At 50.8% G+C, this 17,369-nt stretch overlaps 1 protein-coding gene across 1 annotated transcript in view; it reads right to left on the bottom strand.

Moving 5' to 3' along the window:
- The window catches only part of LOC146796670 (uncharacterized), a 440,337-nt gene that overhangs the window by 369,697 nt on the left and 53,271 nt on the right, over positions 1-17,369 (bottom strand). The window contains exon 3 of the mRNA XM_085629345.1: positions 10,942-11,068. Coding sequence (XP_085485471.1) covers positions 10,942-11,068 — 127 coding nt within the window. The remainder of the gene's footprint in view (positions 1-10,941; positions 11,069-17,369) is intronic.

The raw sequence follows: 17,369 nt of genomic DNA, 5'->3' as shown, positions 1-17,369 counted from the left end.
CCGATGCTGTGCCCATTGGAACTTCAAGTCCCACTGCAGAGACGCATACGCCATCTTAAGTGTCTTACCAACAGGATGCAGGAGGCCATGAGACCCAACAATCTCAGAGTCCATCTCACCGAAATCCAGGCTAGAGGCTGAAATATCAGAATCATAGGTGTGACTTCGACATGTTTATAGAGAACGCAAGCGAATGCAGGAGGTACGCCGTAGTCTGAAGGTAGGAGGCAACTGCCTGGAACGAGGACGCCTTCAACAGCGAGTCGTCGAGGTAGGGAAAGACAGACATCCCTAACCTACGCAGATGAGCTGCGACCACCGCCATCACCTTGGTGAACACCCGAGGGGCAATGGTAAGGCCAAAGAGGAGCACAGTAAACTGAAAGTGCTTGTGGCCTACCTTGAGCCACAGGTAACACCTGTGTCCCGACAGGATGGGAATATGAAAATATGCATACTGCAGGTCCAACGCTACTGTCCAGTCTTCTTGATCTAGGGCAGACCAGACATGAGCCAGAGTGAGCATTTTGACTGTCTCCTTGTTGAGGAACAGATCGACGGTCCGAAGATCTAAAATGGGCTGCAACCCCTCCTTCTTCGGTATCATAAAGTAGCGGGAATAACAGCCACTGTCTACCTTTGAAACTGGGACCCTGTCTATTGCTCCCTTGGCCAAAAGAGCCGTAACTTTGTCTTGGAGCAATTTTAAATGATCCTTTATCAGCCGTTCCTGACTTGGCAGAATAGTTGAGGAAAAGAAAGTAAAGGTAGAGAATAGCCCTGGACGATCTACAAGACCTGCTTGTCCGATGTTATGGATCTCCAGTGGGGGAGAGGACGACGAATTCTCCCCCCAACTGGAGTAGAGTGGTCCTGCAGAATCAGCCTAGGAGTGCTTGGAGGCTGCGGCTGCTGGGGCAGTTTGGTAGACTACTTCTGGCCTCCATTCCAAGATAGGGATTCACAGCGTCATCGCACGGCTTGGGCAGTCTGTGCGCGATGGTGGCTGGGATACGGCTGGCGTGGCTGGAAACCCCTTCCATTGCCACGCAAGGGGCAAAAGGGAGACTGGCCACGAGGACTGGAGGAAAGGCCCAAAGATCTGGTCGTAGCACAAGAGTCCTTGAACCTGCCCAGGGCTGAGTCTGCCTTTTCTCTAAAAAGGCAGGTTCCATCAAAGGGCATGTCCATTAAATTGGCTTGGACATCCCCAGAGAAGGCAGTAGTACGAAGCCAGTAGTACGAAGACAGGCGTGGCGTCTCAGGGCCACCGTTGTTGAAATCGATCTGCCCAGCAAATCTGTTCTATCTAACCCACGCCGTATGGCGAATTCTGCTGCATCCCTCCCATCCTGGACAGCTTGGGAGATCACAGCCGGGCCTGCTCCGGGACTTGTGGCAGCACTTGTGCAACTGTCTCCCAAAGGGAATGGGAGAAACAGTCCAATAAGCATGCAGATTTACCGACTGCAATGCCAGGCTGGAGGAAGAAAACATCTTATTCCCAAGTGAATCCATCCTCCTGGATTCCCCATCTGGAGGGGCAGAATGCGCCTTGGGACGTAGAGCCCTGCACCACCAAACTCTGGGGTGGGGTGTTGGCTGAGGAACTTTGGGTCGCCCGGAGCTGGGCGATAGCGGCGTGCAGTTGTCATAGTCATAGGAGCCCCTGTGCTTGGTTTGGACTGACCTGCACTGAGGGTAGCTCTAGTCCAAGGACCTCAGCTGCCCTCTTTACCACCATGACATAGGACGCTCCCTTCTCCTTTGGGCTCCGGGAGCGCTCGCGCGACCTCTTCTTCGAACGGAATCATGACCTCTTCGGGGTCTCACTTGACAGTGTCAACTGCCGGGCCCGAAGTAACTTCATCACTCGCTCAAGGTCTTTAGAGCCATCGTCTAAAAATCTAAATATGACGTTGTTTTGTGGCCGCGCTCGAGACACCAAAGACATACGTGGTGGGGATCGGTAACCGAAAACATGTGGGAACAAGTTCTGCATGGTTTGAAACCTGTCTTTCTCGATGACATCCCCCGCACACAAAGTCGGAATCCAAAAATGACGACAAAAGTCAAGAAAAAGCCTGCCAAATAGCGGCAGAGGGGTAGCTTGTCCCGGATCAGCACTTAACTGGCGCGGAAAGAAAAGAACTGACGTCCGTGCGCCAGGGTGGCGCCTATATAGGCACTGCGACGTCATAACCGACGACACCACGCGGAGCCGAATGGAGCCACCCGACGCCGCGCGCAAGGGGTATCGCTCAGCAAAAGTCTCTGGATCCAGCCTGACGCCTGGGAAATTCAAAGGTAAGGAATCTGCAGCTAGAAGTCTCTATTAGATAAAAGGGCTTAACCTGCATGGATGTCATCTGCACTGTGTTGGTCACTGAGAGCATCAGAATACGCTGGTTTCGTGAGCAGGACCTGCAAAGGTGCATTCTGCACCCACAAGCAGTCTTGGCTCTACCCTACAGTTCTCATGGGAAGTACTGTCCTTTTAAGTCTTACTACAAACAGTCAGTATTTGTGTAATCAGGGCACAATCTTTATATTACAAATTAATAGCAAATACAACAGCCAACTGATTAGAAGAACTGCACATTTTGCTCCGTGAAACATAAAATATTTGTCCATGAAGAGTGTTTAGCACTCACAAAGAAAGGAACACATTCTGCTCTCTTTAAAAGTTGAACTTATTTTCCATTTTTACCACTAGGCATTATATATGGAAAACCTCTACAAACCTATAAACTGAACATCAGGCTTGGCATCCACAGCACATAGTGCACTCCACATATACAAGGTGTTGCACTCCACATATACAAGGTGTAGAATATAGTATCAAGAATGAACATCAAGATCATAAACAACTGTTCTAGGATAGATTACAGAACCTATTACTGTACATTTAAATGCGTCTTTTTACGTACAACAAACCTTGTTGTGATTGATTCAAATGTAGTCGCGGCTCCTGCAGGTAACCATAGTGGGGCGGCAGGAGTCGAAAGACGACAGAATAGGGAAAATAAAATAAATAAATAAATCCTATTCCACTGTCTGTCGACTAACCACCCCCGCCCGCCCCACCGCGCTTACCTGCAGGAGCCGCGGCTGTTCAAATACTGTACCACGTATTGTTTTTATTTCAGTGCGTCTGAGGTTTAAGAACAAAAACCGATAAAAGATCATTGAACAATATGAACATATAGGTGGCACGTCAAAATTAAACTAAACATGAGGAGAGAGCAATTACATCCGTGACATAGGATACAGGAATGGGGGAAAACTGATATTATGGGGTTGTACATCAATAGTTTAAGGAAATATATTCTGCTGCAAATTAAAACAAAACCCAGCAATATGAGCAGGAGAAACCCAAACACCTTTGAAAAACAGGGTAGAGAAGCAAGATGTCAAGTAGTCTGAACAATGAGCCAAGTCTGTATAAGAAAGAGAAAAAATGCGAAAGGGGGAAGTGGAAAAGTAAGACCGGTAAGTGGGATGGGGGCAGACAGGAACATAGAAGGGTAGGGGTGGAGGGAAAGTGAGACGATCAGTCAGAACCAGAAGAAGCAGTCGTATGTGGAGTCTCTTGTAAAAACAGATCTAAAGTGTTCCAAATGTTCTGAGAGATGGTGGGGTAGCCTGTGGATTTATTTATTTATTTTTAAGCTTTATTTAACGTTTTTGCACATTACAGCCATTCCACGACACAGCAGTAAATCAAAAGGCGAAGACATCAAGAAAGTAAACACAGAGCACAACACCATCTGGCCACATATTTCCGTAGGAGAGCTCCGCACACATCCAGTTCTATAGATAATACATATCCCAACCTGTCCAATGGGCCTCCTTCATTGTGGTAACTTGATATTATCGTACAGCACAAAGAAAGCACATATCATGTAGACAACACACTCTATCTTCGCATCTCTGAGAGACAGCTCCGCCCCCCCTCTGGTTATGCACCGGTGCCAAAGGCAAACACCGGGGGTGGCAAGGACCTCCACCGAGAAGAGTCTGCACCGCAAGGGAACAGACTCCAAGCACCTTCCGTATTGAACAGTTTGTGTGTCAACAAGAGCCCCAGAGGAAGCAAGTCTCTCCTTTAGACCCCTGTGTCCTGCTCCAAAGCGGGGGTAGTCTGCCACCCCTGCAGCAGTCGATAAAAGGTAATTCTGAAGGGGTCCCCAAATATCCTTTGGCCTAGACATTGACAGAAGGGTCTCGGCATATATGGCCAACTGTCCCTGGCAATAGGTCAGGTCATCAATCCAATCTTTGTATTTAGGAGCCCTCCCCCTACCCCACCTACAAGCCACCCTGCGCCTGGCCAAGAGCAAAACCATACCAGTGAATTTGCGATGCGCCTGAGGGAGGTGTGCAGTATAGCCTAGTAGTGCCAATACGGTGTCCATCTCCACTGGTGCATTTACCATCTTCACGAGAGCCTGGAAAACCTGTGTCCAAAAATCCTGTATTCTCAGGCATTCCCATGCTAAGTGTAAAAAACCTGCTCCTGGGCGGTGACATCTCTCACACCTATCATTATCCGCCAGTGCGAATCGGAACTTTTTAGTAGGCGTGTAGTAAAGGCGCTGTAAGAACTTTTAATGAATGACTCGCAATCTGCTACTAGCAGAAACCCTTGCAGTTTGGAGGCAGCAATATTCCCATTGCTCTTCAGTCACTTCCCTTCCCAGCTCCTCACTCCATTGGGTCCTCGCCGTGCAGTGGGGTCCCGAATAGTGTGCGCGTATATTACCATAAAGTCGAGATACTAGGTGTCTGCCATCAGCAGACCCCAGCATCTGGTGCAATGGTGCAAAGATCTTGGGCTCCTGCAGAAAACCTGGAAGGATAGAACGAAGGCCCTGCCGCAGCCGGATATATAGAAATGTATCTAGGGCTGAGGGAGAGGCCTCTCCAAATATTTGTGCAAGCGAGCAAAACCTACCGCACCGAAATATCATCCCAAGTGACAATCTGTACCCGTGCGCACATTTGATGAAAGACCCGTTCCTGCAACAGCGGCATACAGGGGTGATAGGAAAGCAGAAGCTTCGGGGAGTACAGGAATGGCGAACCACAGAGTCCGACTATATTATGCCACACGTCCACTGTACATGTTACAGTGGTGGGAGGGATGTCCCGGGTGCGCCTTGGGGCCTGTATCATTCCGTCCAATGGGATAGGGTCTGCCAACCAGAGTTCCGCGGCCACCTGTGGCATGTATGGAGGGGGACGAATCCAGTAATATGCTTGCGCACTACGATAATATAATTTCGAAATCTGGAATTTCGAATCCTCCGCGGGCATAAGGTTGCGTTAGTATGGACCATTTGAGCCTGGGTGGTTTGCCACCCCAGAGCAGCCTAATGAGTTCCGAACGGAGAGTCTTAAAAAAATATCGCCCAGGGTGGTATGGCATATTCAAGAACAAATACAGAAATTGCGTAAGTACCACCATTTTTATTAAGGACGCCCATCCAGCAAACGAAAGAGGCAACGAGATCCATCGGGTGACAGCATCAGAGAGACGTTGCACCACGGTGCCATAATTAAGGAGAATGAACTTGTCGCGATCCCTAGGGAGCTGTATCCCGAGGTACCGAAGATCAGTATCACACCAAGCAAGCGGGTAGTCTAAATCAAACTTGGTGGCTGCCGCCGTCAGCGGGAATACCTGTGAGTTCCCCCAATTAGTATGTACCCCGGATAGTCTACCAAAAGTGATAAATTCACGGAGCAATGGATTGATATTCTGCTGAGGGTCCCTCACATACAATGTAATGTCATCTGCATACAGGGATACCTGTATTTGACGCTGGATACATTGGAACGCTTTTTCCCCATGGTGCTGCCGCAGCCTGGAGGCTAATGGCTCCAATGCTATGGCAAACAGCAGTGGGGAAAGCGGGCACCCTTGGCGCGTACCCCGGGTTATGGGGAAGGCTTCAGAGAGAGGTCCATTAATTAACACCTTCGCAGTGGGTTTGTGATACAACAGCCGAATCCAAGATATAAAGAGAGGGGGGGAACCCCATCCGTCCAAGTATCCCGAACAGATAGTCCCATTCCACGGAGTCGAATGCTTTCGTAGCATCTAGGAACACCGCGGCCAGTGGTAGCTCCGGAGCAACACTTTGTAACAGGGAGAAGAAGGTACGTAGGTTGTGAGAGGTGTCGCGTCCCCGCACAAACCCCGACTGGTCGGGGAGGATGAGCCTATCTAGTAGCAGCAACACCCTGTTGGCAATGACTTTTGCCAAAATTTTCATGTCGCAGTTGATAAGGGATAACGGCCTATACGAGTCGCAAGAGTCGCTAGGTTTGCCCAGCTTCAGGAGTGAGATTATAAGTGCTTCACGCATTGATCGAGGAAGCTCCCCAACCTCCAGCGATTCGTCGTACACTTCCTTGAGTACCGGAGCCATTATGTCTATGTATGTTTTATAGAATTCAATAGGGATGCCGTCTAGGCCCGGCGCCTTACCCGACTGCGTTTTCATAATTGCCTCTTGTATTTCGTCGAGCTCGAACGGTAAGCAAAGAAACCCGCGATGTGTATCGGAGAGACAGCCCAAAGCAACATCTCCCAGAAAATCTTCAAGATCCAGTGAGCCACTGCGTTGTGTGGTGTAGAGGTTGGTGTAGGTTGGTGTAATGTGTGGTAAACGTATCTAGTATGTGTGCAGTGTCCCTGTGTCTCTTCACCGCTGGGCCCAGAATCTCCAAAATGTAATTAGAGAAGCGGGGTCGCCCGATCACCTCAGCCAGGGCCCTCCCCGGTCTCTCACCCTCACCATACCTGCGGGCCACCCAGTAACGCCCCCGGAATTTTGACTCGCGCTGTGCGGTTTCCTCATAATCTGACAGAAGTGCCCGAAAGTCGGCCTGCACCTTTCCCGTTTCGCCCAATTCCATTTGGTGCTCCAATGCCTTAAGGTTTTTCTCCAGGGTCTTTAACGTCCAATGTATATCCCGGAGCACTCCAAAACTTTTGGAGATACAGAACCCCCTTATTGTTACCTTAAAGGCCTCCCAGATAGTTTCCACGCTATCCACCGAGCCCTTGTTTCTTTGAAAAAAGTCTTGTATCTCTTCCCCTAACTCATGGTGAAACACTGAGTCTAGCAGCGCTGTGGGTTGCAATCGCCAACTAGGCCTGGGTTTGTCATATCCTGGTGGGTGAAGTGTTATCCTCACTGGACAGTGATCTGAGAGCGTTCTAGCAGGCTGTGTCCCTGCGCTTAGCATCGGCGCCAACCCCCTTGTGAGGAGAATGTCATCTATTCTAGCCCAGGTAGCCGCATGTGTCGTAAAATGTGTGCCTTCCTTGGCCTGAGGGTGAAAGTGGCGCCAGGCGTCCACCAGGCCTCCCTCCTCCAAAATATCCTGTAGTACCCCCTGGGTGCGACTGTAATGGTGGTAATTGGGGTTAGATCTGTCCAGTGCAGGGTTAATTACGGCGTTGAAGTCTCCACCCCATATGATATGAGTTGATCCGATGTCCACAATCTTACCCCAAAGTGTGGTGAAGAAGTCAGGTGTGTCCGAGTTAGGGCCATAGCAGCCGACCAATGTAACCGAGTCCGCTCCCAATCTGCCCCATGCAATAACAAAGCGCCCGTGAGTCCACTACAGATCCTGCCAAAGCAAATGGCGTCTGTTTCTTTATTAAAATCGCCACGCGCATAGGAGTATGAGGAGACTAGCCTATGATCCTCCCATTTGGCAGCAAACTTATTGGAGAGTGTGGGGTTGATATGCGTCTACAGTAACATAGCGATATTTATCTGGTGACGATCCAAGTATGCCAACACCTGCCGCTTCTTCCTAGGGTCCCCCAGGCCACGGACATTCCATGAGATGACCCCTAGTTGGGACGTGGTTATCCTAGCGCTCGTGTCCCCTATGTGTGGCGGGCCAAGGGAAAAGTTAGTGCTCCCTCCGTAGCAGTTGGGCAGAGGACTGGGAGAGTCCTCACTTGGATATCTGCCTGTGTTGTGCTCATGCTCTCGACGTCTGATATGTTTCTGTCCCTCAAGACGCGTTGCTGTGCCGTGTGCCCCCCAACCTGTGAAGAAACCCTGCGATGACCCCCCTCCCACTCAAGCGGCCCCAACTTGCCAGAATCACATTTCCCTCCCCCACCCTACCTCCAAACAACAACTTCATAAATGCATTTCTTAACATGCAGAATAGAACCAAAGGGGGTTGCCCGCTGGGGGGAAACCCTAGGTGGCGATCCGGAAACACCCCGCCCCCAGAGTCCATGGGTGATGGAGTGGACGAACCCTGAAGGGGACTGGGGGGTGCCCAGCGCAAACCTGAATACCAGGCCCACAGGTACGCCCAATACAAGTCAAGATGCAGTGCCAAGCCACCCATATCTAGCTCTGCAAAGTCCACCAGCGGCCCTCCACTCTAGTCCATCATGTCTCCTCCCTGCCCCTTGTTCAGGGCATGTCATGTGATGGTGTGCATCAGTCTGGTGAGGTGGAACGCCGTGAAGCGGATGGCGAGCCAGAGCCGCCACCAGCACGTTTGAGATGCTTTAGAAATTCTTCCACCTGCTGCGGATTAGTAAAAAAGCATTGCTTGGCCTGGTGGGTGATCCGGAGGCGTGCCGGGTAGAGCAAAGCGTAGTCTATCAGCGCCTTTCACAGATTATTGTTCACTGCCATGAATTTACGCCTGTCTTCTTGCACTGCGGCTGTGAAGTCTGGATAAATGGAACAGGTAACTCCCTCATAGTGGAGTTGCTTTTGCTTCTAGCCACGCGAAGCACAGCATCACGGTCCCTGTAGTTGCGAAGCCTAGCGATTATGGGGAGAGGCGTACCCCCCCGGTGGCGGGCGAGGCCCCAGGGACCGATGAGCGCGCTCCACGATAAATTGAGGGAATAGGTGTTCCGCTCCGATAGCCGAGATCAGTAATTTCTCCACATACTCCTCCATTCTACCGGTGTTGGTGGTCTCCGGTACGCCAAGAACGCGGATATTATTGCGCTTACTACTCGCTTCCAAATCCTCGTTCTTGGCTGATATAATTTTCAGTAATTTGTCCATTTGCGCTACCTGCGTGGAGACCCGGGTGGAGGTATCCTCGGCATCCGCGATACGGCGTTCCGCCTCCCGGAGGCGATCTTCATGGTTGTCCAATTTATGCAAAATGGCATCTATGCGCGTGGATATGCCATCCATTTTGTCAGCCATAGTCGCAAAGCCCTGCCTGACCTCCTGGAGGATTGATGTCAGCTCCCCTGCCCGCTCAGCTGGGCCATCAGGAGGACCCGGTTCCCCCGATGCAGCACGCTCTTCTTGTGGGGCGCGATTTATCTTCTTCGCCTCAAATGTGAGGCGAGACTGTCTGGCGTCAGACTTCCCCATCTCGGGAACTAGCAGGGAGACTGTGCAAGGCGCTGTAGGCTCAGTCCCCCGGGATGCGGTGAAGGTGAAGGTGAATACGGCCACTCACCTCCGCGCAACCGGCTTGAAGGAACCACAGTCTGGCTCCACCGACAGTCCACACTTTTAGGCTCCTCTCACTGAGGGGCAACCAACAACGCCTATCTCGGTCTCTTTTGCGGCCAGGGAGATCAGGGGGACGGCACCTAGGGCACCATCCGTGAGAGCCACACTCTCCCCGGACAACCGGAGGCCACAGGTGCGCCCAATACAGGAGGCAGGCGTGCCGCGTCCAACATATGCTGTCCCTTGCGCCGATGTAGGTCGCTGCGACTCGCGCAGCCGCCCCAGGGCGAACCAGACTGCCAGATGCACGGGGGCCCAGAGGAGGCCCAGGGAATGCCGCACTGAAGCAAACTATCCGCTCCCCGCCTTCCTCAGCGCCCAGGCGGGGAGCTGCGCTCTGCCATCTCTGCCGCCACCGCACCGATCGGCAGGCCTTCTGGGGATGTGAAGCGCCGAGTGACTCTGTCCTCCCACGCCGGTCGCTCGCCACCAGGTAGCCCCAGCAGGAGCCCAGACCCTCACCAGAGGCAGTCGCTGGGTCGAGCCAGTCCGTTTCCGCTTTTTTTCTTCGCCTCCCAACCCGGAGGCCAAGTCGCCACGTGTGCGGCCACGGGCTCGCGTAGGTCCGCCTAACAGGCCCCGCTCGGCCCGCAATCTCCTGGAGTCAGCGGCGCTAGCAGCCCTCTCTCGCCAGCTGGAACCCTCCAGCCATCCGATGCTCCGTCCGGCGATTCTCCTAGTGACAGGCTGTGGGCACAGACGTAGGCAGCACTCTGCAATGCCTGTGGGCAGGATAAATTACGGATTTAGGCGCCGGGAGCCTCACGTTCGTGCGGCCATCTTGCACGGCGCCACCTAGTGCCCCCTAGCCTGTGGATTTAAATGAGGTTTTCTGTGCTACTTAGAAATGTCAACTATGCCCACCAGGTGTGGAAAGAGACCAGATTCGATGAATTCCAGTCTAGGGGAATTACTTTTATAGTAATTGTGAATAGTAAGTCAAGGCATGCAAAATCAGTTTCTCAGAGGTCCAGATAAGGTGAAGACGCATGAGGTCCCATGATTATACCGGATCACATATTTCAATATTTGTAAGTCATAAGATATAGCATTGAAATGGGTTCAAGAAGGAAGGGCAGGCCATTTTACTGCAGTGCAGCAGGAGTACTGCAAGCATTGTACATAGAATAGGTGTGCAACCAGACAATCAAAACAAAGTGAAGAGGTCATAGATGGGGAACAAATGAACCCAAATAGTATTAAACAACACTTACAGTAGTTTTTCTACATTAGCCATTCACAGTTTGAAATGTGAGATGGTGGTAAAGGTCAGGTGCCAAGGTTAACACCAGAACCAAGATTTGCACGTTCCATGGTGGGCTACTTACCCTACAGCCAAGCCAGTGAACAAATAAAAACACAAATGCCGACATACTAGTTCAACAATAGTATGATTGCTTACACAAATATATGTGCCGTACAGTCGTAGCGCGCGTGTGGCATCACATTCCCACTCCTAGTGAAAGTAATAGCTAGTTCTTCATCCAACACCACTTCTCCAGAACGCTTCTCCTCCATCATAGATTTTTCTGTGGAAAAAAAACCAAGACTGTATAAGTCGTAGTGCCAGGACATTTAGGTTTCTAGCTTTTTTAGAGCACCAATAAAACGCTACTGACATAGATAAGAGCAGCCGGTGTTTTCATCCTAATATATAGTTTGAAAAACAAAAATAAACATTTGCATGAATCTTTGGAGTGTTTTCCCAGGCTACTTCCTAATTTTTTCACTCACTATTAAGCATTTTATGTAAAGGCCGTTTGAGGCTCTTGCAGGATTTAGGAAATGGAGCTCAGTGGAAACTCAGCAGAATTTTGAAATAAGCCATTATGAGTGCTGTTAAAATTTACTGATTGTCACTGGGAATCCAATCCCCTCAAAACGAAGAATGGGAACAAGTCCTGTGACGTAAAGCTGCCAAAGGAAAGATGCAGGTCATCCCCCAGAAAAGCCACAAGTCACTGAGGTGGGCACTAGGCTGCGCATCCACAAGGCTGCAACATTGCAAAGCAAAAGTTCCCAATCTTCCAAGCATAGGCTCACTTCTTTCTGAGAAGCGTCAAGGGACTTGGAGAGTTGGGTATCCATTCCTGCTAAGCAGATTATCAATGGTGTGTGATTGCAGTCGCAAACGACTGATCAGACAGACACCAAAGTCTGAGTGGTATCTGATTTGCTAAGAGGAAGCTGTCCCTGGACAGCAGCTCTTCTTTGGGAACGGTGTTCCCCAGACTCAGTGGGAGTAGACAGTAGCAAGCTCCACATGAAGTCCTGATCAATGGGAAACATTTTCCTTTTAAAGAAGATCCTGTTGTTTTAGGGGTCACAGGTTGCTTTAAAAAAATGTGGATAACCAAAACGTTATGGATGCGTGAATTATTCTCAATCACTGGCAATTACTCTGGGCCGCAATCCAGTCCATTATTTTTGGACCACCATGCCCACTCGGGCAAGAACCGGATGTAGGCAAATCATCCCAAGTCCTTCTCCAATAGAGCAATCCATCTCAAACAGGCAGGCCAAGTCTGCTCTGAATAGGAACACAAACAAACTGAGGATGCTTCAATCTTGTTTGGGGCTAGTCAGTAGGTGCAGCTCGAGTTCTATGGTACAGTGAGCCAAGGACCCGAGACTGGGTATACCTGTCCCCCTTAGAGCGTTGGCCTGGGGAAAATGAAAAAAAGTGATGCATAGATTCCAAGATGGCAGACAAGTGAGGAGCTAGAGCCAGGAGCTCCCGGCCAGGGATCGCCTTTTTGGCTCAAATCCCCAGATTCCCGCCTCCTCCTTGGACCCCATTGTTCACCTGTGATCTTGTTTACCGGCGGTCCTCGTTGCTCTGGGCTCCCACTTGTGGACTCGAGATTCTTGGAGTTGGAATGTGATCGATGCTTTTCTTCTGTGGAGACAGAGCAGTCATGGCCGATGCCCGGTGAAGCTGCCTGCCAGTTATAGGGGAGATTGGCTCCGGTTTCTCGCCGCGGCCATCACCTACCCAGCCGGGTATCGGGCACAGCTCTCCTCGCATCTCCGCAACTTGTCTTCTTTCTCCCCCGCCATTCCTCGAGTCTTTGATGACCTGCGGTCATCTGAGTTATTCTTGGCGATGCCGATGCCCGATTGAGCTCTCCGGATGGCTGTCTGTGAGCGGGGATGAGGCTCTCCCCTCCTGGAGTTCCCTCTGCCTCTGGGCTCGATTGCTTCTGCTTGCCCTACTGCCAGCCCTCCGGTTTCGCCTCCCTTTGGACGTCCGATGCCGATGCCAGTCTTTCCTGCCCTGGTGGCCCCACCGATCAACGCTTGCCTTCCAGATCTGTGCTGTGGTTTCCTGGCTCCTGTGGCGCCTCTCCAGGGCTGGGGCATGTGGATCGTTCCTCCCCGTCCGAGCTTCCTCGAGAGTGCCGTGACGCCGGTGCCCTGCTTTTCCCTCTTCAAGCTTGTTCTCCCTTTTGCATGCTGTGCGCTCCCTCCGGACACCGTAGCTGGAGCTGGTGCCTGTGCCGACTTCTTCCCCACCTTAAAAAACTTAAGCGGGAACAATGACTTCCAGCCTTTCCCCCTTCTACTTCAGGTAACTTGCCCTCCTCATTCCGCCCTGCTCCTGGGGTGTTCCGTTCAAAAATAAAAAAAAGGATGTGCTCGCCTGCAGCCCCGCTATTTTGTTATGTGGTCCTTGGGGTCCTTGACCTGATCCCTCTATCTTGCGGTTGCTTTAGACTTCCAGATTGTTCCTCGCTGCTTGGTTTGCTCCTCTTCCGCTATATGGACCTTTAAAATTCCTTCAGTAACCGATGTTAACTGTATTTTGATGCAATGTTTTTAATCACTGTTCATCCTCTTGTATTATGCCCCTTTTCTCTTTCACCCGCTACCCCCTCTGCTCCATTGTTTCTATTTTTCCTGTTCGGAAGTTGCTCTAGTATCTTATGTAACAAAATATTGTTTTGTTCTCAACCTCATGTAAAGCGCTCTGATAACTCCGGGTCTAGCCAGCGCTATATAAAAATCAAATAGATTACTTGAATTAATCTCAGCCACTGCCACTGGAACCAAGCTACACTCAAGTGATGAAGCCCAATATCGCCAAAATCAGTCTGGTGTTGCTTGTGTTCAGATTCAGATGGGACTGGGCCTGGCGGGTACAGCTGAACTGGTTCTACTCAACCAGGACCAAGGCTGATTTGCATATCAGTGCCAGAATACCCTCACGGGCGATTAGCCGTGCTTTATAAGTCATGTTTGATTGACTGATTTGGCTTGTTCGTTTCGGGGGTGAAAGTGGGGCAAAAAAAAAAACAATGGACTGGAATGCTCATCTACGTAATTGCTAGTGGCTGTAATTAATTCAAGCATTCCATCTATTACTTTTTAATCAACCTCATTAAAAAAAACCAAATCCTGTATGGGAATGCAAATGTAGGGATAGGTAGGTCTGCTGCCCCTTGCAGCCCACACTGCCGTGTTCAACCAATGCAGGAAGTGTGGGAGGGGGGGCAAACAACCAGCTTAATATTCATTAGGCAGGTCATTTTGTGACTTTCTCCAAATGAGCATTTTGAAACAACCTATTTTTACATAGGTTGTATCATCAAATAGCAATCCGGGTGCATCAAATTGGTGATCAATTTAGACCATTTTTGACTTGCTTGTGTATACTTCAGGCCAACATGTCAAGAGAACGAGTACAGCTTTAGCTGCATAGAAGATTTGTAAAGGATGAGACAGTGAATTCAAGGCGAGGACATGAGCATTTTAAAACACTGCCTCCCTAGGTGCAACATGGGAGAGTAATAATAAGCATCTGTTAAGGATCTGGGGAACTTGAATACCTGTATCAGACACGGTGCAACATGGCAGAGAGAAAGGAAGAGAAAGACTATTACAGGAACAAAAAGTCGAAGGTAAACTATGGTGAAGGAAAGATTCTTCACTGTCAGGAGGGATATGTGGTGCAAGGAGAAGAGTGGAATTCCATAATTGTACAACCCTTCTATGCAAGCTCAACATGTGTCACTGGCAGATGTGATTACATGTATGCACAAGCGAAGAAAAAACAAGCATACTAAAAACAAAAAATAAATAAAAAGAAGAACGGATAGCGGAGCATGATGTGGGTAAACTGCAGGAGATTATTAACTCAGTGGAGACTGAAATTAACGCACATTGGTTGAGTCACAACAAATGCAACACAAAATAAAGGCGTGTCAGGGCATTTTGGACCAGTTTTCCAGGAACCTGTGGTCCTGGGAATCCACAAAGGGAAGATATAAAAGTCTGTGCAGCATTCATGTCTGGCTGGATATGAGAAGCACTGGACCCAAAAGAAGAGACCCCGAAATTTGATACACATCAAAACTGAATACCTAGAGGGGCGCAAGGGACATACAATAAGAGAACTGGCGGACGGAGGTGGACCCCCGAGGAAGAAAGAAGTCCTTCGCAGGTGGTGCCGCGGGGAACAAGCCTGAGGTGACACCAGAGAGGCATCACAGAAAGAACCCTGAACTGAAGTGAGGTGGCCTACCCGTGATGGGGCCAGCCGTGGCTCGCCTGGAGGGGGGCCTGAAGCAGGCCGAAGGTGGAATCTTGGGGGAAGCCCCGCTCGGGACTCGCACCCCATGGACCTCCGAGCCACCCCGAACCTGTAGCTGGTGGGCCCCACTCAAGCCATTTGAGAACAATTAATCACGTGGTGAGAGGCCACGGACCCAAAGACACGGTGAGACCGGAGACTGTGCACTGGGGCTTGATTGGATGCCCCCCCCCCCCCCAGTTCCTTGCTTGCACGTGATTCCTAAGGGCCAAGATCCGGAATATCGCAGACCCACTCCGGCCCCCACTGAAAGGAGGGGGAACCCCAAATTCAATCAGAGTGCAGCCAGATAGCCCCATCCTGTGACCCCTCGAAGAAGATTGCACCACCAGCAACAATGTAAACCTCAGTCCCGCCCACGCATAAAACAGAAGGTAAGGGGAGAAGGTGACTGAGGAAGAAGGAAAAAGGAACTGGGCAAATGGGAGACTACAAAGGAGAGAGGAGGAAGTGCAATTTGCAAGATGGCCGTCGGGTGAGGAGCTTCGGCCGGGAGCTCCCGGCCAGGGATCGCCTTTTTGGCGTAAATCCCCTGAAATCCTCCCTCCATCGACCCTCCCTGCTTACCTGGGGTCTTCTGCAGCGGCTCTCGCCTCTCTGGTCTTCCTCACTTGGACTTGAGACCTCCCATGAAATCGTGATCGATGCTACTGGCGGCGGATCCTGAACAACATGCCCGATGTCCGGTGGAGCTGCCCCGACAGCTATTGAGGAGATCGGCTCCAGTTCACTACCTCGGCCGTCACCTACCCAGCCGGACATCGGGCACAGTGCTAGTCTTCACTTCGCTGGCTCTCATTTCTTCCTTCGCCTCCTAGCGAGCTCCTGCGTGTCTGCCGGTCGCTATTTTGCTGCATCTCTGAGGAGGCCTGGCTTTGCCGCCATGGAGGCCCCGCCGATCGACGCTTCCATTCTGGACCTTGATGGGATCTTTTGCCTGCGGCGTCTCTCTGGTAACTGCAGCTGGGACGCGTGGCCGCCCGCCTACCTCTCTGGTCCCGAGAACAGTTGCATGCCATCAAGCTGCTCATCAGTAATAAAAACAGCGAAAATGAGTCAAGGAGGTCATGCCTTCGCGCTGGTCTACTACATGGCAGCCCGGAGTCCCGCTGGCACCTTATCTGAGGGTTTTCAACGGGGAGACGCGTGGGTCCTGTCTTCCCCTCGTCAGAGCGGACTCGAGTGCCGCGCTACGGCTTTTCCTGATCATCGAGATGGCTGATGAGCCCGCCGGACCCATGGCTGCTTTCGCCCTATGAGACTGCTGCCTTGCTCCTGTTCTTCCCCGGACTTCCGATGTGTCATGGGCGATCTCCCACCTCTTGACTTCCTTCATTATGAGTCTGGTATGTGCCCCCTCTCAACCCTGCTCGTGGAGTAGGTTTTTCCTTTTTGGGAACTTTCACCAGATTTGTATTTGCCAGCAATGCTGCCATTTTTTATTGCGAGCTACCTGGATACGGGTGACTGAAACCACCAACTTACGGTCTCGTCATTCCCCTGAACGGACTCTTGCTCCTGATCAGCGCCTTGTTCCACCTATGGTCCTGTTCTAATCTACATTCACCTCCCCTCTTCCTCTTCACCTCTACCCGTCCTTTTCCACTCTATACAACGTCCTTGCAACGGATGTAATTTTGTTTCTGATGTAACTTTGTAACATTATGCAACTCATGTAAAGCGCTCGGATACCTCCGGGTCTAGCCTGCGCTACATAAAACTCCCCAATAAATAAATAAATAGGAGATCATACCCCTGCCCCTTAGAATGCATGGAGTACTAAGTTTGTGCCTTTTAAGACAAGCGATAGAGGACGGCCGAAGCGGTGCTCAAGAGGAACAGAGAGAGACTCCCCGGACACCCCCAGACCCGGGCGGGCTGTGCTTGATAGCTACACACCAAGGAGACCGAGGACAAGTACAGTGCCAGCCATGGGCAAGGTAAGATCGGCATGGTAGCCTCCCTCCCAGACTCTAATTGAGCAATTTGCCACAAGTGGGGAGGCCACTAACACTGCAACCGCAAACAAGACCTCGATACCAGAGGGAGACCTGGCCACCATTCTTCAGGCGATCCACACGTCACAAGACTCCGTAGAAACAAAAATCTGAGAAGTGCATGTCTATATGGCACTCATTCGACAGGATCTCCGCAACGCTACGGCTAGGATCTCAGAGGCAGAATCTTGTCTATCCTCCGTGGAGGATGAAGTTGTAACAATGAAAGGTCAAGTCTCA

This window comes from Triturus cristatus, chromosome 10 (assembly GCF_964204655.1).
Source record: "Triturus cristatus chromosome 10, aTriCri1.1, whole genome shotgun sequence".
Classification (NCBI taxonomy): Eukaryota; Metazoa; Chordata; class Amphibia; order Caudata; family Salamandridae; genus Triturus; species Triturus cristatus.
Note: the sequence above shows the minus strand (reverse complement) of the source record. Positions and strands in the feature narration are given on the sequence as shown.